At 48.6% G+C, this 24,481-nt stretch overlaps 1 protein-coding gene across 3 annotated transcripts in view; it reads left to right on the top strand.

Moving 5' to 3' along the window:
- LOC103780909 (AP-2 complex subunit beta) overlaps positions 1–24,481 on the top strand; it is a 73,869-nt gene that overhangs the window by 45,626 nt on the left and 3,762 nt on the right. Inside the window, exons 15-20 of one of the 3 annotated variants that reach the window (XM_008948608.1) lie at positions 3,423–3,464; positions 5,344–5,490; positions 6,746–6,891; positions 9,374–9,503; positions 17,591–17,675; positions 18,543–18,629. In XM_008948608.1, the coding sequence (XP_008946856.1) occupies positions 3,423–3,464; positions 5,344–5,490; positions 6,746–6,891; positions 9,374–9,503; positions 17,591–17,675; positions 18,543–18,629 (637 nt within the window). The remainder of the gene's footprint in view (positions 1–3,422; positions 3,465–5,343; positions 5,491–6,745; positions 6,892–9,373; positions 9,504–17,590; positions 17,676–18,542; positions 18,630–24,481) is intronic. The other 2 variants (XM_008948611.1, XM_008948609.1) reach the window with 2 other exon arrangements.

The raw sequence follows: 24,481 nt of genomic DNA, 5'->3' as shown, positions 1-24,481 counted from the left end.
TTCAGCAGCATTTCATTTCATGACTGACTAATGCCTGCTTCTTCCTTCTGCACTCTGCCTGACTCTCCAGATGGGAGAGGACACTCCGTGGGTAATTGGTTCCTGTTCCCTCTGTCTTCCTCTGAGCCTCTCACACATCACTGTCTCTTCCATCATTTTGAGTTTGGAATGAAGTTAGGGCTTCAGCATCTTGCAGGAGGATTGGGCAAACCAGACCTGTGGTTTCTGAATGGGGAAGCATTGGTGCTTTGGGAGGGTGACAGGCAAGGGAAAAGAAAGGGAATTCTCTGATGCTGCAGTGGGTAGGGTGCTTGGTACAGCTTAGTGCTTTACAAACCTTCCCTCCTCTCATTCCTGTTAAAGTAGGTACGTTGTCACTTCTGGTTTCACTTTATAGGTAGAGCCAACTCTGCCTGCAGGGACGTGGGGAGGCTGCCAGCTCCTTGGAGCTTGCTCTGCAGCTTTGGAGCACACGTCTGCAGCATTTGGTCCCAAGCCTAGGAGCCAAGAGAGTGGCAGGCTGCTCTGTGCAGACCCCTCCCATGAGTGAAGCAGGGCTTCAGGAGGAGCAGGTCAGAGCTTCCTGGCATTGAAAAGAGATGTTTTCTACCACAAAGCAGAGATGTTGGGTGCAATCTCAAAATGTAGGGGTGCTCATGGGAAGTTTTCTGAGCAGGTGTTTTTTCCCTGCTTTGTAGGGGGTGAGAGCTGGAGCCTTAAAAATAAATCCAAATTCTGCTTTTCCCCCAAGGCCTGACAGCTAGGGAGAATGAAGGACTTGAAGATAGCTTGAGGAACCCCAATATATCATTCCTTCCCTCCTTCAGAGTGAGTGCATGCACACACCAGTGTCTGGGTTTCTTAGAGGCTGAATTCCTAGCCTGCAGCTTCTTACCATGAGTGTAGTAGGAAATGGGAGAACAGTTTAACATCTGGCTTGATTATGCAGAATTATTCAGTCATTTCCATAATGCCCTTTGTAAAATGCTTGCTGCTTGATAAAGTACTCTTTCTCCTGCTTCAGACAACAGTACCAGAAATCCTCCATGCATACAGTGATCTCTGGAAATGAACTGGGTTCTTTTCCTCTGGACTTCACTGCCTGTCAGTGAAACGTGTGAAGTTCCTCTGTGTTCAAGACTATGAATAGGGATGAGGTGTAATAGTTGCATTTATTACTCCTCAGTGAGCCTAACAAGATGTAAATGATCTGATAGATTCATCTGAAACATGGCTTGGCTTAAAGAGCAGTCTGTAGAGCAAAACTCAGCTCTGCCAGGCTGTTTCAGGGGGGGAGGCCTGACAGTGCATTGAGCCCTCTTGTATAAGCTCTGTATTAATTGGATTTGCATTTTCTGGCTGGCTTCCTTTGGTCTAGTGGCTGATCCTTCTTTGGACCTGGGAATCACTCACTTTCATCTCTTATCTCTTCAATAAGATGAGAAAAACTGGACTTGCACAGGGTACTGCTGTGGACAGCAAGAGAATGGGTTGCTGTATGAAGAGGTGGCTCTTACAGAAGATGAGGCATGTCCTAGAAATTTCTGCTATTACCTCCAGTAGGGATGAACTGAGTATCACAGGGGAAAAAAAAGCTCTTAAGGCTTCTCAACAAAAGGCACATTGTGTGTGATCTGTGCTTCTCTGACACCTACTGATGGATCAGCTAATGGTGCATCAGGTGGCTTCTGTGGGGACCAGGGGAAGGAGAGATCCCAAGGGATAGGAGGGGGTCTAGAATAACACAGGGATTTGTCCAATTCTACAGGGCTTCTTTTGAGGCTCGTTAGAGTCTAGTAAATCACTCTCTTGCAACTTTGCTGCTGTTCTCAAGGCGTTTTATCCTTTTTTATCTGTGCTCTGAGGAGTATGGAGCTTTATGGCATGGCTCAGCCAGCATAAAATACCTTTGCTGTGAGGTCTCTCAGGGAACAGGCTAGTGGAGACCAGAAAAAAAGTTGAACTTCCAAGTCTTTTGTGCAGAGGGAAAAGGTTGGAGCCTTTTTAGCTCTAAGCACAGGCACTCCCAGAACCCTCTGCTTTAGCCATTTGGTGCATTTTTTTTCAGTATCTTAACGAATCAGTGTATATTTGAACAACATACCTAGAGCCTTTGTTGACCTAGTTTGTCAAATGCTTTTTCTAAAGCAAACTGACTCCCCAAACCCTAATGAAATGGAAGAGCAAAGCCATCTAGAAGTCGAGCTGTGCTGTTCTGTCTGCCAGTCCAGCCTTGTGCCCCCAGGGGGGAAGAAAACCTTCCTTTATCCTCCCTGCATGTCGTCTGGGCATGATCCCTGTCTGAATGTGACAAAAAAAACGTCCCTGCACTAGGCAAAAAACCTGCTGTGGTCTTCTGAACAAAAGCCTAGGACACAAATAAGCCTTGGAGATGTCTCTGTAGTGAATATCCGTTGCAAATCTGTGCCTGTTCCCTCCTGGCTATCAGTCATCTTGTGAGTGCTTTATAAATATTCACAGGAGTGATGTTGTACTCTCAGACAGGGCATGTAGTCAGCTTTGGAGTCTGTCCTGATCACTGAATTCTCTCGAGTGTAGAACAGTGTGACTGTTTAAAAGATGGGCTTTGTCCCCAAGAAAGTGGTCTGGATGCTTTGTAAAGAGAGTTCATGGTGGGACAGCTTCTAGGGGGGCTACGGGGTGGTTTGGCAGGAGGGTTTCAGAGAGGGTTTGGTGTTTAGGGGGGGTTCTGTGGGTGGCACACGGCGGCTGTTTCAGTCACTTCAAACTGTAGCTTGGCAGGGATTGTTACTGAAATATCCTGGTGCACTGTAAGGTCTCCTCGCTGATTGAGTGGCACATTAGATCATGAAGCTGGGTTTTTTTCCTGTCTAAGGGAGGGGGAAGCATCTCCAAAGGGAAGACAAAGCCCACCCCCCTGTGCTGCTGTGTATCCCATTCTCTCTCTTCCTTGTTACTGAAGAGCCGCAGGGCAGAGGAGCGTAGCCAAGGTGCATTGTGTTTGCCTCCTATCTGTCCCTAGAAAACAAAAGCTTTCAGGAAGTGAGCTTCCTGTCAGATTTATTTTTGCTCCATTTCACAGTTACCCCACTGGGTTTTGTGGAGCTGCCCAGGAATGCTGGCAGCCAGCGTGGGGGGTTGAGGGGAAAGCACTGAGGCGTGAAACGTGGAGAATTGCAGAGCTTTTGGTGCAGGTGACAGGCGTAAAGGGGGGTGAGTTTTTGTCCTTATTAACCTGCAAAACGCCCCTGTCCACAGTAGGGGGGTGTGTGGCAGCTCTCCAAGTGGCCCTGCTGACAGAGCAGCTCGGGAGCCCCTCTGTTGCCTGTGCTTTGCCACCCTCAGGTTTCTGTCTGTGCTGGCAGCAGCGCGCTCGGCCGCCCGACGCTGGGCTGAAATGAACTGGGTCTTTCTCTCCTCTCTCTCCTTCTCTCTTTCAGCTTGGCAGTGACCTTGGCGGGGGCATTGGAGGAAGCCCGGCAGTAAGTGCCATTCCATTTTTTTCCCTGATTTAAAAAGCTGCTCAAAGCTCAGGGTGTTTAAATACAAGCTCACCTAGTATGTGCTGGGAGACGCTTTGAATTCCTCAGGGTGTTTGAAAGTGGACGAGCACAAGTGAAACACAGGGCTCCATAGCTGTGTTGCTTTGAGTTCAGCTATCCCCTGGGCTTTCCTAAGAGCAGCCAGAGCTGTGGACTCTATCTGCTTAGCTCTTCTTTCTCAGAGCTTCTAGTTTAGAGCACCAGCGTTAACACTGGCAGTACCCCAGTCCTTGTGCAACTGCTTTGGCAGCTGAAAGACCAAGGATACTCACCTGTCTACTCACAAAGCCTGTTCTGTTGTAACCCTAACCCAGTGTCACCACGGGCTTGTCTGAACTCAGTGCTTTTCTCCTCCCCAAGTGCCACAAAAGACTTTTCCTGGGCGTCAGGATCAGGTGCTCTGAGCTTTCCTGCTGCGTGTGGTCAGTGCTGAACTCTGCTTGCCACGGGCCTCCTTCTCTGTGCCTGTGCTTTGTGGGTGTCCCTGCAGTGCTTGTCAGGACAGGAGAGGCTTTCACACTGCTTCCAGAGCACCCTTGGGTTCAAACACACACCAGCTTCCTCCAGGAAAGCATGGGAAAAGGAGGCAAGATGACTTGGAGATGCAGTGGACCAGAGTGCCTCCAACCCACAGCCAAAAGCAGTCTCCTGGAGAAAGTTCCAGTCCCTCCTCCCAGGGCTGTGTAGGCAGGAATTCAGTGAGGAAAGCATACTCTGTTCTGGAACAGGGGCTCCTCAGAGACCCTGTTATGGCTGCAGTCATTGTCTCTCCTTCTTTCCCTGTGAATCCTGCATTCCTTTCTAACTTCAGCGTGAGGGCAGAGGAGAGCCAGAGGTACAGTATACCTGTAGCCCCCAGGCAGTACACACCAGGATGTGGGAGATACTTTCTCTGCAGAGATCACACCTCCAAAGCCAGGTCTTTGCCTTCCTGTGCCAACATAAACCCACCAAGCAGCTCTGTAAAAACCCTCAGTCCTCCCTGTCCAAAGGGTCAGCTGGAACCCCACATCTTAGGTGAGTTCCTGAACACAGAGCAGTGAGACCAGACCTAGACCTGACATCAGTGCTTCCCACTGCCTGCCTTAGTCACTCTGCCTGCTCCTGGGCTGCTGACTGGTGAATCCTACTCTCAAGCACATAATTCTTCTTGGTCACAGTAAAGAAGAGAACCTGGGAGTCTAACTTGAGTGTGACTGTCCCACCTGGAGCTGGGCACCTAAAGGTTAATATTCCAAGTTTGCTGCCCTCATTTAAGTCCCCAGAGGGAAGGATTGTCCTTCTTGCAGAAGGGTTGTCCTCAGGCAGGCTACTAGTTCTGCTTCACATAATGAACTTTTTGGACCACAGCACTGGGAATGCAGAGCTCTGGCTTTGGGTGGGAGTGCACAACATGGTCATGACTCCCTTGCTGCCTCTGGATATGCAAAATCTTGCAGATTCCTGGAGACTGTCATAGTTGAGGGAAGATTTGAAGCTTTTTTTCTTTTCCCTGGGTTTATGTAGGCTAGATCTGCAAAGCATATTGTTTTTATGAGAAGGAGAGATGGAGAAGATTCCTCTACAGTGGGAGTAGACAACTGGAGCTATAAAAAATGATGTGAAAGCTATTGCATAGTGAGGTGACAGCCGAGTGTAGGGATTAGTTGCCAAGAGCTTTGGAATTCAAATGCATTATTTAGCACTATTGATAATTCAGTGGGGAAGCTGCAAACGGCTGTAAAATATTTAGGATATTGCCTGAGTTCATGCTTTCTCTCCTAAGTAGTGCTCTTCCTATGTGATGTTAATCAGTGCTTGTTCTTTCTAACCCCTCCAGGTGGGGCAGACCTACATTCCCTCCTCTGTGCCAGCCACCTTTGCCCCTTCACCCACCCCTGCAGTGGTGAGCAGTGGACTCAATGATCTCTTCGAGCTCTCGTCTGGTATAGGCATGGCTCCTGGAGGATATGTGGCTCCAAAGTCTGTACGTAAGCAAAAAGAACATCCTCAGTGTGTCCCCTTACCTTAGGCTACAAGAAGTCCAAGACTGTTCACTTCTCTCCTTTACTGTGGGTCTCTGGTGTTATTTGGGCTCCTTAGTTCAACTGAGTCCCATTAGGGATGCCCTGGGCTTTTCCCAGGCAGTGTGTTGGAGACTGTGCTAGTTGTTACTTACAGAGTTCTATTTTTTAAAGCAGTTCCCTCATTTTGCCTGGAACAATGCTCTAAAGAATGGCTTATGTAAGACACAAAAGTTTTAATTTTGTCAGAGCAGCTTTCCTGGAGACCTACTTCTTAGCAACTTTCCCTGGGAAACTGAGGACAGGGTAGGATTTACTACAACTTTCAGAGAAGATTCTTTTATCTGGAGGAATCCAACGTGCCAGTGGAGCTCCAGTGAGGTGACTGGGATGAGCATGCTGCAGTGTAATGCAGATAAATGCTCTGTTAGTGGCAGAGATCACAGCTGCCCTGGCTGAAGCTTGTTGAGTCTGGAGGCTTCATGAGGGGCACAACACGGGTCTGGTAACAGGCTGTGGAGCAGCCACAGAGAGCTCAGGGTCAGCCTTTCATGCCTGGAAGAAAAGAAACAGAATCAGCACTCTTACTAAGCAGTCAATGGATGAATAAACTTAATTCATCCTCTGAAATCTGGGATCTCAGCATACTGCAGAGCATGCCAGAAGGTCCTTAGCTGCTTGGGAGTGTAACACCATATCTAAGACCCAGTACAAAACAACCCAGTCATTTTGGACTGAGGAACACTTCATTCTGCAGCACTCACATTTGAGTCTAGGTTTTCATACAAAGGGGATTTGGGACTCCAGGACCCCAACAAGCTGATGGCATCAGCCCTGTGGGTTTGTTTGGTTCTGATTTTAGTATTGTCCCACCTCTGATAGCCCAGCAAGTCCTGGGAGGAGCCTGTCCCTCAGCAGACTTGGTAAGCCTCACAGCAGTGTGCTGGACACAGGCTCTCACTGTTTCTTGTGCACACTAATGCTGCAATATGAGTTCTCTGTGGGTGCTGGGAACAAAGACAGGTGAGGAGCAGCAAGCTCATTCCTCATTGGTGAGCTTGGTCTTTTCCCTGATGTGTTTCTTTAGTGTTTGTGGACATAATGTGCCAAGGGAGCTGGATTTCTGAACTCAGGTCCTCCCTGTGGTTTGGAAAACAATACCTGTTTGTTACCTTCAGGCCAGCCTTCTCATGCTGAGTGACATCTCTTGTGTTCAAGGTTTGGTTGCCTGCAGTGAAGGCTAAAGGATTGGAGATCTCAGGCACATTCAGTCACAGGCAGGGGCACATCTACATGGAGATGAACTTTACCAACAAGGCTTTGCAGCACATGACTGACTTTGCCATTCAGTTCAATAAGAACAGGTAAGAAATGGAGACACTTTTGTGCACTACATTTAAAAAATTGCCTGCTCCTATGAAAGGAGTTTGTCTGCACTGCTGGGTATAGGCAGAACTTTTGTGTAGGGATATAATGCAGTCATGGAAACAGCTGGATGATACAGCCTGAACATCACACCACAGCTGTGTGAAAGGACTGAAAGTACAGACTGACAAATCTGCAGGAAACAGGCAGCAGACAGTCCTGTTGTTCTCCTAGCTCTGCAACAGCATCTGCCCCAGTTAATCTCTGCAGAGTTTTCAGGCAGCCTCATGAGTTGTTAGGCAGGTTAGTGGTTTTATGGCCAGTAAGTGCCCTGAGGTAAGCAACAGCATAAAGGGGCAAGCATTTGAGCTGCACAGGAATGGGTCTGTAATGCCTCTACCTCCTGACTTAATTGCTGTGCTGCCCCTCGGGCTGCCTGGAAGTGTGGGTCTCATTAGTAAAGCTGTTTGTCAATGAAGAAGTTGCAAGTTAAGAGCCTGTGGCACATGTTTCCCCTGTAATTGGCTGCAGAACAGTTTTGTCAGACAGAGCAGCCTCTTGGATGTTCGGAGCATACAGATTGTTCTCAGAAACCCATCTCAGCCAAAAGATGTGACCTGGCAGCACAGCCAGTGTTCTCCTGCAAACACCCTTCTCAGAGAGCTCCTTGTGTGGTTTGCTCTATGTTATCTTGAGCAAGGACCAGGACAGTTCTCATCAGGACTGTAAAGAATATCTTGGAGCTGAAACATTTCCTGTGTTTCTTAAAATCCCTTCACTGGTACAGGGTTCTCTGTACTAAAGATTCACTGAAACCATCTCTTTAATATCACTGCTAGCCTTGCAAATTTGAGGATTTCTTGGGACGAATAATATTTACTTACAAAAGCCATTATGCTAAGTAAGTCTCAGTAAATGTTCTCTCTGGGTTGCTGTGTTTTCTGCAGAGTTTCGCTAAGCTGCTAGATGCAAATGTTTCATGCACATGTTTTATGCAAATTGGCCTGAAAAAAAACCTGTTTTGCTTGTGATTTTTTTCCCCATACATCAATCTGTGTTCTAGCCACACCTACGTGGTACTTCTCAAGGATGTAAAAAGTTTAAATGCTGTACAGTACAGCAGCAGTTTCTCCTTTTGCAGCATATCAGCACACACTCCATATACAACTACTACTGTTTACTCTTCTACAAATACTGTTCTCCTGTCACCTCTTCCCACTGAGGCTGGTGCATTGGAAAGAGCTGCAGTGGGCTGGCTCTTTAGATGTAAATATTAGGGTTTGGATTGGGCAGTGTATGTTGCTCTCCCCTTGCTGCTCCTACTACTAATTGCATTCACTGCAAGCTTGGGATAAATCATTAAAAAAAAAAAAGGCAAGGCAGAGCTCTATTGTGCTGGAAGATCACAGCCACTCCTAGCAAAATGCAGTTTTGATTTTCCTCTGAGTGTTAGGGAAGGCACAAGGACTTATGTCCCCCAAAGTGAAATGGCTACAGAAGGCAAATCACATGGCTAGGCCCTTGCTGAGAATATATTTGAGCTCCCTAGAGCTGAGAACAAAGAATGGGGCATCTCCTGGTTTCTGAAGGAGTGACAGACCCAATGCACTTCCAGCTGACTCTGTGCAGAGACAGTTTTTGTGCATAAGATAAAAATCCACACCTATGTATCTTTGTTCCTGTCTGTCACCTCTGAGCTAATGTGATTTTTGCTAACGAAAAACACAGTCACAAGTGGACACCAAAACTATCTTGTGCAGCTGCACTTCCATCTGGTCTGGAAAAGAAGCTGGTACCTAGCACAGAGGTGTTATATGAAATGTTAGCTGCTATTCCTCTTTCTTCTCCACACTAAGTAGGGGTGCCTGTGGAATGAAATACCTCTTAGACTGAATGGGCAAGTGCTCTGGTGGAATATGTCCCCAGCTGGAGGAGCCTCAGACCAAGCAGCAGAGCCAGATGCTGACATTCAGGGCCAGACAGCTGCCTGTGTTGATTCATTTGTTCTGCAGAGCTCTGTTACAAACCATGTACTCCTCCTTGCCTATCTGTTTGTTCTGTGCTGGCTCCAGGTCCTTCCTCTGTAGCTCCTGATGATATAAGAGCTATGCAGAGTGTGCTACACTCTACTTGCAGTGCTCTGCAGCTCTGTCAGAGAGAGCCAAGGGGCACAGGTCCAGGTCCTGCTCCTTGCTGGGCAGGCTGCTGCTCGGTGCACAGACCAGCACCCTCTGGGTGAGAAGAGTTCCCAGATGCTGGTCCCCTGGGCAGGGTGGTGCACGTTGTGAGACTGACCTCACTGAGTTCCCCAGACCTTGTTCTGCTGTGGGCATCTGCTGCTTTGAGCTGCATTCCTCCCCTGGAGGAGCACCAGCAGCTGGGGAGCGATGGGAAGGGGAGCCAGCTCGGGCTGGGCAGATGGGCACCAAGTGTTGGGCAGTGCTGTGCTGCTCTCCTCACCTCTGCTTGCCTCTTGCCCAGCTTCGGAGTCATCCCGAGCACCCCGCTGGCCATTCACACTCCTCTGATGCCAAACCAAAGTATTGATGTCTCCCTGCCCCTCAACACTTTGGGACCAGTCATGAAAATGGAGCCTCTGAACAACCTCCAGGTAAGGATTGCCTTGTTCTGGACAGGAGGGAGATCAGCTGGTGCTCAGCCCAGTTTATTTGACACACCACAGCATGGTCAGACTCCACATGTGTAGGGTAACCTCGTGGATCTGGGCCATGTGTCTGGTGGAAACTTCCCCCTGTTCCTTGTCCTAGTCTCTCCCAGAAGGACTGAAGCAGAGAATACTTGAATTTTGTGACTTTTCAAACACCTCTATCCCCCCCTGCTTGCATCTGTGTAGATTAAGGCCTCTGCTCCAGGAACACTCTTCTGTAAACTGGGCATGAGGTTTGGCTGGATTTATGAGCTGGAGCTGGCCTGGGCAGGGGAAGTCCATGCCTGTGGTGGAGCAGAGGCAGCGAGTGCTGCCAGCAAGAACTGAGCCAATTAAAAGAATTGCAGGAAAGGTGGCGACTGCTGAGTGATTGGTATTTGTCTGGTGCTTTTGACTTCCAGGGTGCTTTACAAAGACATTGGCACGTCCCTGCCCCACGTAGCTTAATCCAGAGCAAACAAGAGGTGTTCAGGAGAGACAGAGGAGAAATGTGAGCAGCTGACGTTTCATTCAGTGTGCTGGGGACAGCCTTCCCTAGAGAGACCTCTGCTCAGGTTGGGCTCAGGGGCTGAAGGCACAACAGGTCCGGGGAGGTGTTCTTCTCTGCTTTGGACCAGAGAGTGTCTCCATCATTCCTGGTGTGCCTCAGGGGCATTGGTCTCCAAGTCCTCCTCAGGCAGGGTTCTCCCTGGAGGGCAGCTCTTCCACACTGCTGCCACGTGGAGCTCAGCAAGTGACTCCTGCCCCTGCACTGTGTTGCTGGGTCCTTCAGGATGATTTCCCCAGGGTCCCAAAGATGTGGTTAACTTGCACTGCAGCACGTCTCACTTGCCTCAAGTCTGCAAGAGATGGAACTAGGTTGGGTTCCTGGGGTGTAGCAGCCCATAGGGGAGAATATTCTGAAGCAGCTCATTCTCTTTTTAGATTAAGAGTATGCAATGTGAGTTACTATTTATTCTGCCTGAGCAACTGGTTTTTTTTCCTTCTTTTTGACTTCCATTCTGGGGCTTATGACTTATTGATGAGTCTTTGGGCAAACAGCTCAAAATAGCTGCTGTGACACTCAAAGGAGCAGTCCTACACTCCAGCTCTGAGCTCAGTCATGCGACGGGGGAGCATCTGGACAGTGAATGGATTACATGTGCTTGTCTTCCACAGAGGGCCCTTCCAGCCTGTGGAAAAGCTGGATTCCCTTTGTGTCCAGGTCATGAGGATCACTTGCATCACTGTGTTGGGGTCAGCTGTGGTAAAATCTACCTTCTGCTCTGAAGGAAATTTGGAAGTCTCTGGGAGGTGACAGCCCTGATCTGCCTCCATAACACTGGGGACCCTCTCAGTGAGGCATCCTCAAGTTGCTGCTTCCTTTGATCAGGAAGGAAGTATTGAGGTCATTAAGTCTCTAAAGGAATCAGAACATGGTTTGTTTCTTGTAGCATCTTCTGCTAGAACAAAGCAAGGAGCAAACATGTGAGGAAACCTCCAGCTACCTTCTATTGAGACAGCAGAGCATTCATTAGTGCCAGACTTCGTTGCTAATTTGCTAGCTCTCTCATTGCCATAGAAGTTGGCTGCCCTTTCACAATTGGGGAAGCTGCCATATGGAGTAATAGTATATCTCTCTGCACAGAGTTGAATCATGATAGCAGATGCCAAGTTAAAAAGAGCACTCCCCTTACTTTTTTGACAGCAGTGGGTTTGATGGAGATCTGTCATTGCCCTGACAGCCAAGGCTCCCGTTCTGTCGTGTGAGATCATGTAGAGATTGTCTTGAAACATTCAGAAATCGTTTTGGTGACCTACTTAGGGAACAATTTATAGCATAATATAGGAGTAGAGAATACAAATATTCATGTATTCATTGAAGAGCCAAAACACTCATCAAGTTGAATTTGCTTAATGTGGGTTTTTTTTCTGAGCTGGGGAATGTTGAAGTAGATGCAGGGCTGGTTTGAACCTGAGGACCTTCTCTTCATCTCCTGTTCTGGTGGGGTTCTTTTGGTTTAGTAACAAGAAGAATAAGTCCTGAAGTAACCAAATGGATAACTGTCAACTTTTTGTCATCTTAATTAGAAACTTCAAAGACTGGTTGTACATTCCTTAGGCAACTATTCCAGAAGTAATGAATTCAAGTCTTCTCAGGTTATTTTTATTACTGTTCCTAATCTTTCACCCAATACAGCTGGTTTAATCTTAACATTTGCAGTCATGGAGAGAAACTGAAATATTTGACAAGTTAACAAAAAAAGCCATTTTTACAAGAAGATGGGGAAAACTGAAATATTTTCAGAGGCTTATGTAGGTAAACTGTAACTGAAGAGTCTTCTGTTTGCCAGTCACTTTGCATCTTGTGATACTGAGTACCAGGCTTCTCCTTCCCATCCCAAAGCAGTAGTGACAATTTTCTTGACCTGCTGACTCAGATTCAACCTGCAGCCAAGCAGTGATTTATTTGAAGGATAAAGGCAAAGTCAGACTGGACACAGCACTGCAGGGCTGAACAGACTTCAGTCCCTGCTCTCTGGTTCTCCTTTTTTACTTCTTAAAGGTTAAAAAGCTGCTCTCAAAGGCCTTTGGAGTATGCCTGCTACTAAAGAAAATCTGATTTAGTTATTTGTGCATTGCTAACTTTTGTTGACATGTAGCCTGCTGGGATCATATCTAGTGGAAGGGATGGGGTGGATGATGTGTCTTTGCCACCACGTGTGTGAGACCTTGAGCTCTCAAAGAGGAAAATGGTTTCTGAAATAGGGATTTGCATTGGTGAGTAATATTAACTCTTCCCAGATACTTCAAGGAACATTTGGAATAAGAAAATGCCTGGGATGAGAGCCTTCCTGTGCCAGAGAGAACCACTGTTCCTAATAAACAGCCTTTCAAGTGCTGTGAAATCAGAATACCCAAGTTGTTTATTTGGGTACAAGAGAGTTGTTCCCCTAGCCCTGGAAATGGGTGAAGTGGAGCCAGCCCACTCTGGGATTTTTGGAGCTCAGGCCTGGCCTGCCATGGCACAAATATGATAATCTCTTCTGTGAGGTCATGACCCCTTGGAGGGGATGCTACAATCCAAAACAAGCAGTAGGGCTTCTCCCTGAGCCCAAAGCTTTGCTGTTCTCTCAGGACCCACATTCCAAACTGGCCATCAGTGTGCTGCATTCCCCAGTGTTACCTGCTGTCAGCTGCCAGGGCTGGTTGTTGCAGCTACTGAGCAGGCATCTAAAAGAAGGAATAGCAGCAGTTTTCAAAAATACCTGTAAAATGATCTAGTGAGTATTGAAAGGGAAGGATCTCCCAGCTGCATTTCTGCCTGAAAAGTGACACTTGGAAACACAAACCTCTCCCTTGCTGCTGAGCAGAGTGAGGTGCAGAGTATTTTTGTTTCTTCCAGTGAGTTTGGGAAAACATTTCTACAAAGGCAGATGAAGGTGCAGCCTCTTCACTCAGAAGAGGTTGGTCTTGCTGATGCAGTGGATCTTACCCTTCCCCACTCAGTTCTGCTGTAGCTCCTCACCTGTGCTCCTCCACTCTTCTGTGTCCTGCTTGCAGTGCAGAACTGCTGGAGATCTCATTCATCAGAAGTGTTAATGTGTCTTGGGTCACAAATGCAGGTACTTGGAAACAGATTTCACACATTCATTTCTCTGTAAAAACAAGGCTGAGAGTTGGTGTGAGCAGCAAGTCCAGCCAGCAGATGTTCTCCTTTCAGAACCTGCTTGATAAATGGCACAGTATCTGCCTCTGTGTGAGCTGTGTCAAAATTACTGGACCAACCACCACGGAACAGCCTTGGGGAGCTAGATGTGGAAGGTGTTTTCTTGGATTTGTTGCCTAGGTTATTTTTTTAACAGCCTTTACTAGACAGGGTATTGTTCCAGCAAAGAGGAGAAGCCTCCTGGGAGCTCCCTGAGTTAAGAACTCAGATCACAGCTTGGCATCTGCAGCCAGCTCCTTGCTCAGCTGTGGAAAGCTGTTGGCTTGCTGTTTAAGGGCAGGTCTGCCACATGGTACAGAACATTTGATCAAATGTACATTCTGAGCTTCCAGGGCAGGCAGGCGTGAGAGTGTGACCCTTGTGGGAACTCACTGTTCCCAGCCTGCTGGCACACTGAGTGCCCAGCAGTGACAGCCACAGCCAGGGCACAGCACCCAGCCTCCCTGGCTGCCCCTGCCCAGCACCACTGCCAGGCTGGAGGCTCCTGCCTGCAGGTACAGCACGGGCTGTCAAGCACACAAAGGGTCCCAAGAAGCCTACCTGTCAAAGGCAATGAAGTGAGGTAGCAAGCACTCCCTGGGGGCACCTGCCAGCCAGAGCAACAGACTGCCACAGAATAAACCATGGCCTTGTGCTGGTGGAGGTAAAAAAGGCTCTGTGGAGGAGAGTTCTTCTTGCCTTAACAGTTTGGCTGTTCCCAGGCTCCAAAGCAAAACCCAGCTTGGTGGAAATCCTTAATTTAGTGTAAGTGCTAATGGGATTCCAAGTGGGTATGTTGTGTACTTGCTGCTGATGGAAAGCATCTGTGTTGCTTTCAGACTTGCCTTTGAAAGTCAGTTCTTATGCTCAAGTCTGAGATTTGAAGCATGAGAAACCTCCACTATTGAAGGAGATACCTTAGCATCATTCTCTGGTGGTCTCTGCCCCCCAACACACCACGTGCTGCCTGTCAGAAGGTTGCACTGCAAGAAATGACAACAGAAAGTGAGAAATATGTTCCAGGGGTTATTTCTGGAGGTGCTTCTTCCTCTAGTCAGACCATGAACAAGACATAAGTGAGGGGGAACCCTGTGCCAGTTCTCACTAGACTCACACCTTTTGAGCAGTGAAGGTTCGTGTTAAAATCTGGCACCTCTTGACTTTTATCCCTGAGATGCTTTGTAGTCTGCTTGACTAAATTCACAAGGAAATAAGATCTTTTTGTCTCCCTTTCAAAAAGATCCTATCTGGAAAGCCGTTTTCATTTCAAATGCTTCTGTTTCAACTCTCAAATGGCTGAAAGTGAAGGATTTACTAGTTGGTGTCCAGGTCAGAGGTTAAAGCCGCAGAGCCACTGGCAAAGTTAGTCTGGACTGGAGGATTTACTGAATGCCAGCAGAGGTTCCTTCCAAGCATGTGAAACCTGCAGAGACTTCTCAGCTACTGGTATGGCTTTAGATGTCACTGATTGTCTCAGGCTGCTGTTCCCACCTGAGGAGCACTGGGTTTTTTTGGCAAGCTGCTGTTATTCAGTTTCTCAGAGGTGCTGCTCTCCCTCTGCAGCTGCCTTTGCAGCCTGTCGGGCAGCATTGGGTGCTCCTGATGTGACAGTGCAAAGGTTGAGGCATGACCTTGGAAAGCTGTCACAAGCTGGCAGGTCCTCTTGGCCTCTTCTTGGTGGAAGATGCCCCATCCAGGTATCTGCAGGTGCCTCCTCATGGTGCAGCTTTGGGGACTGCAGCACTAGCAGTGCACACTTGGCTGTTTGGGGGAGGTCCGTGGCGTCGCACGGTGGAAATCACTCTTGAAAAGCTTACCAGTCTTACCAGTGCTGTGGGCTTCAGGAGACTGTTGCTTTTTCCTTTCCTCTTTGCAGAAGTTCTTTTCCACAGCTGCTTTCTGCAGCACTACAGGTAGCTGCATGGTGACACGTGATATCATCCCTGAACCCAGCAATGCAGCCTGGGAGGAGGGCTGGCGTGGGGCTGGCTTGTCTTTGCTGGGAAGAAATTGCACTTCAGAGCATCTTAATTGGGTAGCTCTCCAGAGGATAGCCAAAGCAGCTTACTCAGTGTGTTTCTGCCGAGTTGAGAAGCAGGTCAGCAGATACCTTTTTTTAGCATTCTTATAACTGCAGGGACAGGGTTAGCATATTAATTTGGAGTGTGCCTCTAGAACTGTGACTGGAGAGAAGGCACTGCTTCCCAGCCCCTCTTGTAAGAAACTGCTGTTGTATGGCAACAGCAATTAGCTACAAAAGCTAAGTAATCTCTGTTGTTCTGAGGCAAGGCAATTAATCATTAAATCACAGTTAGCAAAGATCCTGGGCCACGCAGTGCAGTCCCTGCTATGCTTTGTTGTTTTGCTACAGTTCCTCCTATTGAGAGCATCATCAAGGCTGATTTTAAATACTCCAAGCACTGGAGCTTCTCTTTTCCTCAGGAGACTTTTGTGGTGCTTAATTATTCTCACTGTTGAGTTTTCCCAGACATTTTAGCCTCAATTTTCCCTCTTCTGGCTCATCTTCAGGACTTAGATCCAGTCACAGCATCTGGAATGGCTACGCTGCTGTCCCTCCCCCAGCAGAGGTGAATCACTGAAGTCTACCCACCAGTCTACTTTGACCCCTCTGGCTTTGGTGCCTCTAGCTGAAGTGCCAGACACTCCAGCTTGTGAGGGTGACGCCAGCAGTGGAAGCACATAACAGCTCCCTGGTTATGTGCTTTTTTTTTATTGCCTTTTTTATTTTTTCCTAGCTTGCACACCACCATTTACGTCGTTTTCATGGGCTTTAAACTAATCCCTTCTTAAGCTTATTTGCACTGTGGAAATTAAATATAAGCTGCTAAATATAAGTGATGGCTGAAAGTAGAAACCCCACGGACTGTCCATCTACCTTTCTGCTGTTCTTTGCACTTCTGAGACCTTCCCAGTTGCTGGAGGAGTTCATTCAGGAGCTCGAGCTCTTACCACTTATCCTCTGGCTTGCATTCATGTTTAAGCAGCTGACTTGTGTTTGAATTCTCTGGTTTATTCCCCTCCCTTGTCTATTTGTAGTTGTTTTTACTGACGTTTGGGGATGTCTTTCTAAACCTACCGCCATGGAACAATAGATTTTCTCAGCAGGACACTAATGTATGTAATTATTAACATGAATGGATTTTTGTCTTGGCGTAAATTTTTCTAGCAGCAAATTTATTTCTTTGGCTCACCATTTAGCATGTTCTGGTTTGTGTTTCAGCTGGGTGATGAATTAGAGAACTGCTTCTGGGATTTTTCAAAGGAAGTAAGGAGCTCAAACGGCTCCAGAAGTTCAGGGTTCAATTCTAGGTCTCTCTTACAGGCTGTTTCCTTCATGGCAAGCAATGGCAGGCAGGTTCTGCTGAACTGTGCCCCCCCGGCAGGCTATCACTACGTGGGATGATGTGAGGAGAGCATGAGAGGAATAGAAATAAAGCCCAGAGCTACCTTTTTCTGTGCTGCCTTATGATAGTGCACTTTCTCAGACCTCCAGTTTTCTCCTGCTCTGCCTGGGGAAGACGGAAAGTGAGGTTGTGCTCTGTGCTAGCAGAGATCAGTCAGTAATGTGGTGAGCATGTGTGATGAAAGGCAATCCAGTGCATATCCCTGGCTGGGGGAGTTTAATAACACTGAGAATTAAGTCTTTTGTCAAGGAATCTTTTTCCTACCTTCCCCCAGTTGCTCTGTAGCAAGGGTTTCTTCTTCCAGGAATCCACACTCGTGTATTGCTTTCACTAAGGTAAAGCAGGAGACTTGGGAGAGGCAGCAAGGAAGGTGCAGACAAGGGACCTTCAGGCTGGGACAGGACTAAACAAGGAGGTGAAGGAGAAATGGGGATGACAATAAAGCATACACAGGGATTTGGAGCTGGGGAATTACAAGACTGAGGTGGCAAAGAAGCTGAAGAAGCTCACGTACAATATGACAGACATGTGATAGTAGCTGTGTGCAGCCAGGAGCTAGGAATGTACTTTGGAGGTGGAAGAAGGGAGGGGAGGGAGAGGCTGAAGAAGAGCAGAGCAAGGATGCTGGCTGAGACCCCAGCAGTGCCATTGGCTCTGAAGCAGCACAGTGGAACACTCACTGGAGAAAACAGGGCAGCTTTTAGTGAAAATGGAGTGAGCACAGAGGGGTGGGGCTGAGCCTCGTCTGAAACTACACAGAAACCTCTCTCTAGGGGGTCTCACATTCAGAGCTGGCCTCTGCTCAGAGAGGGACTCCAGGGTGCACAGGGGGGTGGTGAGTCTGTGCACGATCTTGGGGTCCTTTAGGACTTCCAGCTGACAGAGATGCTTTAACCCCCCTGTTTCTTCTGTCACAGGTGGCTGTGAAAAACAACATTGATGTCTTCTACTTCAGCTGCCTAATTCCTCTCAACGTGCTTTTTGTAGAGGATGGGAAGATGGGTGAGTGCTTTTAGGTCTGTGTTCAGCCTCCCCCAGCCAGACTGTGCTGGCAGCACCCAGCTGGGTGCAGTTGTCCCATGGCTGAGATTCCCATGTGCTTGGCTGTGACTTTCCTGCCATTGCATCTCAGCAGCCTGAATTGATCTGGCTTGGTAGCCTCTCCCCATTGTCCTGCAGCTCCAGGAGCTGCCAGAACCCAGGTACTCTGCTCTGATTCTCTCTGCCAGACAGGAGGTGGATCTGTTTAATTTGAGGCATATGTTTTGCTTTGGGTTTGGGTTGTTTGGGGTTTTTTTTGGGGTTTGTTTTTTTTGAGGATTTGATTCACTCAAATGGGTCTAGGATTTGTCCCCATACTACTTCCACTGTGATTCATTCATTTCTGGTCACCTTTATTAAATTGTTGTTTGAATTGACAGGGAGATTCTTCACTAAAGAACTTAAGTTCTTCACTATGAGGGTGGTGAATCACTGGGATGGTTTGGGTTGGACTAGATGGCCTTTTGGGGTCCCTTCCAACTCAAAACATTCCGTTATTAAGTTGCCTGAAAAAAAAAACCTTTCCCAAATGTAATCCTAGATGTGAAGATCTCCTTCCTTCTTGTCAAATCCCACCTGTTCTTTATTTATAAACAGCTCATATGGGAAAGACTGTCTCTGATTTTGGGGTTGCAAAATCCATCAAATCTTTGCTGCTTTGACAGTGAGACTGAGGTGGTTGTAGGAGCAAATCCTGGATCTATCCACAGCAGGACAAAACGTGGCCAAAAGATCTGTTGTGTCTGCCTTGCAGCCTTCTGCAGTGAATGGGTTAATGCTGTGGTCCTCTGAGGATCAGGGAGTGCTGATCATGTTTCTTCTTTCTAGAGCGCCAGGTCTTCCTTGCAACGTGGAAAGATATTCCAAATGAAAATGAGCTGCAGTTCCAGATCAAAGACTGTCACCTGAATGCTGGTGAGTAGCTCAATCCTACCACACTGAGAGCACTTTTGATGTATGGTCACTAGACAGCACCTCATACACAGAGCAGCCTTGGATCTTAAGGCTTGTTTCAATCAGAAATTTCAGCTGGGTTCCCATAAAAGCACGTCTGAAATCCCAGGTCTTAAATTTTACCTGTATGTTTCTTCCTTTCCTTCTGGACCTTGTATGCTTGTTTTCTCTTTCATACTTCACTTCTCTGCAAAGCTGCTCTCTTCAGTGGAGCTTCTTTCAGTGCTGGGGCTGTGCAGCAGTCCTGTCCTGCTGTGGTGTGTTGCAGGCACAGTGTTCCAGCCCTGCATAACCTACTGCATAGTCCTGGGCCAGTCACTTCAGCATCTGCTTTCTTCTCTCTGTTGTGACAGAGTGACCCTACATACACTATAAAACCTTTTGACATCTCTGGAGGACAGCCATATGAGAAGAGACTTGGTCTGCTGTTGTTAGCTGATCTATTGATGCATTTTGGTCATACTCTGTTGGCTCAGCTCTGCGTTTAGCTATCCAGTTGCCTCTCTGAGCATCCTCCTTGTACGTATGACCTTAGCACTGCTGAAGGATGAGGGAGTGTAAAACAAGTGGAATTGGGCCAGCAGAGCAGCTTTGCTCCTGTTCAAGAGGTTCTGGGTAGGAGCCAAATGATTCTACTGAAAGCTGCTATGTTTCACAGAGGAAAGAAGTGTCCCTATTGATTACAAACCCCGTGACCTTTTTATTCACTCATGTCTGCTATTACACAGTGAACACCCTCTTGCTTCAATTGCAGGCAGAAACCATGGCTCTCTTTGTACTCATAATTATTACTATTTTGGAATATAAAAGATGGAGAGTGCAAGAGGAGAAAAAATAGCAGCTGTTGGGCCTTATGACTTGATATCACTGTGGGGTTTCAAACGAGAGCAACCTCTGCACCTCTCCCAGCTCTCCTGCTGCTCCCAACCTCTCGGCATAGCCTCTCCCCCTGCACCTCTGTGCTGCTGCCCCTGGTGCCTTCTGCCCCAGCCATGCCCTCACTGCCTTGTCCAGGGCTCTCAGCTTCTCCAGTCAGGACAGCTGGGAGCTGCTTCTGCTTGGTACTGGGGTGTTGTGGTGTTGGCTGGCAGGGGATGTCACTGGGAGGGAGGGAGAGGGGCTGTGAGGCTGGGGAAGGTGAGCACAGGCGATCCGGCAGCCTGGTCTGTGCCCCCCTCTCCCTCTGGAAGAAGACCTGGGAAAACAGGGAGTGACAGGCAGTGCTCCCCGTGCCAGGAGGGTTTGCAGCTCAGGCCAGACTGCCTGCCCTGCCTGGCTGATGCCCAGCAGAGGACATTCCTAGCTGGTGGGGGGAGGCTCCTGTGGGTGCTGTGGCACCTCTCCCGCTGCCATCCGACCCTCGGGGTGCTCGGGGCCGTGCAGGCTCTGCCAGCCTCTTGGCTGCTGTGCAGGAGGAAGTGGGTCGTGGCTCAGAAACAGATTTCAAATGCTTCCATCTGCTGAAGCTTCTGGTTTCATGTGTCCACTGCCCACACCTCGTCCCTCTGCCCCTGCTCCCAGCTCTTCCTTCCCTGGGCACCCGGGCTGCGGCTTGGAGCCGGCCAGCAGCACACAGGGGGGAACACTGGGGAAATCATCTCTGTTTGTCCCAGTCCCTTGGTTTTTAGGTACCAATGCAGCCCTGACTCAGTCTGCTGCTCACCTCGATTTCATCTAACCAGTAACCTCCTCCAGCACAGACCATCCCAGGAGTATGAAGCCTTGCCTGTACAAGGGTCAGTCAGACCCCAAACCCTGTGGCGAGCTGAGCTTCCAGCATCTTCAGGGGTGGAGACTTCTGCTGGTGCACACCAGGGCAGAGGCAAAATAAGCTGGATGAGCTCTGACAGCAGTTCCCTACTGGTTTATACCAGAGCAAGGGTGTGTGTCTGGCCACGTGCTGCAGCAGGGCGAGATTCTTTTGAGATTCACAACCTTGATTATTTAAATCCAGTGAAAACAGCCTTGTTTTAAGACACCTCCTTTCTTCCAAGAATAGCAGCTTTGGGTATAAAACATTGAGGAGCATGATCCTTGTGGAGGAAAGACTGGTCTGTGTTCAGAAGACTGTCTTGTAGGAGATGCCTAACCAGAATAAAGCTCCTGACTTGGGCTGTTGCTCACTGGTGAAACGCTGCGTGTGCAGCTCTCACAGCCCTGCCTGAGACAAGGTACACAGCAGCAGCCCCAGTCTGCACAATGCAGCAGCCCCAGCTAGAACTGAGGAGCTGTTGCAGTTCCCCAGCACAGACCTGAGCACTGCTGGCTCCTCAGAGGTGTGCAGCTGCCCTGCAAGTCCTCCTCAGGGGAGAACTGCCTGGAAAACGGGGGCTGAAGTTCCTGTGCAGACATGCAGGAGGCCCGAGCAGCTAAACAGGAGATGCTGATTTTTTTCTCAGTGGAGAAACTGAAATTTGAATTTTGTTTTCTTTAAGCCAAGGTGAAATGGGCTTGGAACAGGGATTTTGAGGGTGCTGGGGTTGTATCTGTCAAGAAAGCAGCTTGTGCATTTCTTGTACATCCAGGGCTGTCTGCCTGTTGCTGTACAAGAGCCACAGCATCACCTCCCGTGTAAACTGTAGCCTTTGCCCCAGGTTATTTCTTTGGTACCTTCAAACAAGGAGGAGATAAACACACTTCATCTGTGGAGCCATTTCTGTGTGTCTGTGCTCCTAGGCTTCTGAAGGTAAAGGATCCACCCTGTGCCCACGAGGCAAGCCAAAGAGGATTGACTTGAGCTTTGATGAGGGATGCAAGAGGGATGGCAGCAAAAGCTCCAGTCCCTGGCAGCTCACCTCATAACAGGGCACAGAGCAGCCAGAACACCTTGGCTGCTGCAGGCAGCCCGTGGCCTCACAAGCTGAAGGATAAGGAGCCAGGCTGTGGGGTAAGGAGCAGGTCCCCTTAAATGGTCAGAGCTTGCCACTCTGATCCCTGTCTCCACCATCTTTCTTTTCCAAAAAAAGGCAAATCCTGAACGCTTGGAAGGTATTTGCACAGTTCCCAGTGAGTCAGTGAGAAATGAGTGCTTAATTCTGGATTTGGGGGTCAGGTTCCCAGTGATGAGAGCTGGCAGTGGCCTAAGGCTGTTCTGGGAGGCTGGAGCAGTGGGAGCAACCACTCTCTGGAGTGGTATGGAGAGGACAAGGTGTGCTTAGGGTGTGCTGCACTTCTGAATTCTTCAGAGCACTTGCATGCAACTGCCTCTTAGGAAGAGGTTATGGTAGTTCTATGGAGAAAACCTTATTCCTAAATCCAGCTTGTAATGAAAGCACAAGGTCATGGTTATACCCCAGCATTTTCATCTCATATGAATCCACTGCTATGTTAATTGACTTTTTTGGTTTTTTTAAATGAAAATATAAGAATCTAGTGCATGAACATAGATTCCTAGGCTGCTGTAGCTCAAATAATAACAACAGTAATAGTTGCTGTTGGTGCAACTCTACTGAGGATCCCCCTGCAACTGATCACACTCTAAAGCTCAGTTTCCCTTCTTTCCACTGTTTTTTCAAGATGCCAAGTCTGATTAAATTCTAAAGGACCACTACAGTAAGCCAGGATGTGCAATCAGATTACCTAAATTGTTTTGTTGTTTGTTTTTTTTTAAATTCTGCTTACCCAAACCCAGGGAGTGAAAGGGAACGAGCTGACTTGCACATGGAGATTGAATGCCATTAAGCAGGAGGCAATTAGTCGTTGTGCTGTTCAGCAGTTCTAGGAATTTTGCTTTTGCTTGCTTATTACTGGTCCACAATTGGGTGTGAAACAACAGCTTTAGCTTTTGGAGTTGGGTTTGGCTTTATTGGTATGCAGTGGTCACTTTGTTTTGCTCCCTCGAGGAATTGGCTAATGCTAGAACAAAGAGAAATTGGATTTTCTTGCAGGAACACCCTGGGGGATAATCACATACAAGCTTCCCTCATAGATTTGTTTTTTTTTTCCCCTGTGTGTGCAAATCTGGTAACCTGATGGGTTAATAAATCACAGAACCCCTGCACGTGGCATGTCTTGGAAATGAATGTACTGCTGGAATATTGACCAGAAAATATTGATCCCCACTGGCTCAGAGTCTGTAGATGCCTTTGGGATTTGAATGCAGTCCTTGGCTGGATGCTCAGAAAGCCATTCAGGTGCTGCTGGAAATGGCACAGTGGTGTTTTCAGCTACCACAGCATAAAAGAGTCTTTACATTTCACTTGCTGATAGCCAGAGCTTGTTGCAGAGTGCCACACAGGTCCAAGCTGGAGAAAGGAGTGTTGTCAGTGTTGATTCTGAGTCGTGTGTGTCCTTTGTGAAAACTCCTGTTGTTGCCAGTTTGACTTGGCTGTTTGAGAGTGAAATTCTTAAGCTGTGAGGGTAGAAGATTTAAGTGTGTCCTTAGCTTTACCCAGAAGGAAAGTTGTGTTGAAGAGCACTGGATCACTTCAGTGCAGGGGAAGAGACCCTGCCCAGCTGTGCCTCCCTGCCTGCCTGTGTTTCCACATGGGCTGTGTACTTGTAGGGCAGAGGACTCTGTTTAAAAAGCCAAAGAAAAGGCAAACAACTGAACCCTGAAAAGATGGACTGTGTCAGAGGCTTCCCTGGCCTCGGTGGGGGGGAGATCTTCTTGTGTCCTTACACTCTGCTTCAAGAGGGTTTTGAGAGCAAGCATTGAGCCAAAACAAACTGAAAAGAAGCCCTTTGGCAAGTTGCTTGGCAAGGTCAGATGCAGGCTGTGGAGTCTTGCAGAAGGACTCCTGTGGCTCTGGCTTGCAGAGTCACCAGACCCCACGCCCAGGCAGCTCCTGTGGGTGCTGTGCTCCCTCAGAAGCCAGTGCCCTGCTCAGAGCTGGGCTCAGCTCTCTGCTCCCAGCAAATGTCTGCCTCTTTGGGTTATTTTTTTCTTTAAAAGGCTGTGCTGTCACATGGCATTAGTGGTCCTGCCTTCAGCCTGGCACTGTTGCTTAGCAACTCTCTGCAATCTCCCAAATCCGAGCACGGGAGGGAGGGAAGCTGCTACCTGGGGGGGAGAGGGGGTAGGCTCTCACCAGTCCCCAAATCTGGGCTGAGAGAGGGGGCAGGAGTCAGGCAAGCCAAGCACAGCACTCCAGCCTGCTCACCTGCCTGAGACAGGGTGTGTTTTGGCAGGGTTTCTTGCACTCTTCAGAGGGTAACTGAGGTCAGACAGGCAGAAAACAGGCTTTCCCAGCAGTGACCCTGCCTCAGTTTCCCCCTCACAAGCACACCCCTGCTCAGAACCAGCAGAGGCAGTGGCTGTGTCCATGGCAGGAGGTCCCATGGCAGGGCTGAAGGCTTTGGTGTAAGAGCAGCTGCTCTGCAGCCCCATCTCACCCAGCGTGCCCCTGAAGCAGAGGGGCACCCCCCTCCTCTGCCATCACTCCAGTGGTGGGGTGGCAGCCCCACAGCAGCCAAAAGTACAGCTTCCCACCACAGCCTTGCTCCTGACCCTCCACCCATGATCCCTGGGGAATGGCTTTGCTCTGACAGTGTAGAATCATAGGATTGTTTTGGGGTGAAGAGACCTTTATGATCATCAGGTCCAACCATTCCCCCAGCACTGGCAGGTCCCCACTGCCCCGTGTCCCTCACCCCACATCTCCACGGCTTGGAAACCCCTCCAGGGGTGGGGACTCCACCACTGCCCTGGGCAGCCTGGCACAGCCCTGGGCAACCCTCCAGGGCAGGAAATTGTTCAGAATATCCAACCCAAACCTCCCCTGGGGCAACTTGTCCTGTCCCTTGTCCCTTGGGAGCAGAGCCTGACCCCCACCTGGCTGCAGGACCCTGTCAGGAGCTGTGCAGAGACCGAA

This window comes from Merops nubicus, unplaced genomic scaffold (genome assembly GCF_000691845.1).
Source record: "Merops nubicus isolate BGI_N331 unplaced genomic scaffold, ASM69184v1 scaffold11741, whole genome shotgun sequence".
Taxonomy (NCBI): domain Eukaryota; kingdom Metazoa; phylum Chordata; class Aves; order Coraciiformes; family Meropidae; genus Merops; species Merops nubicus.
Note: the sequence above shows the minus strand (reverse complement) of the source record. Positions and strands in the feature narration are given on the sequence as shown.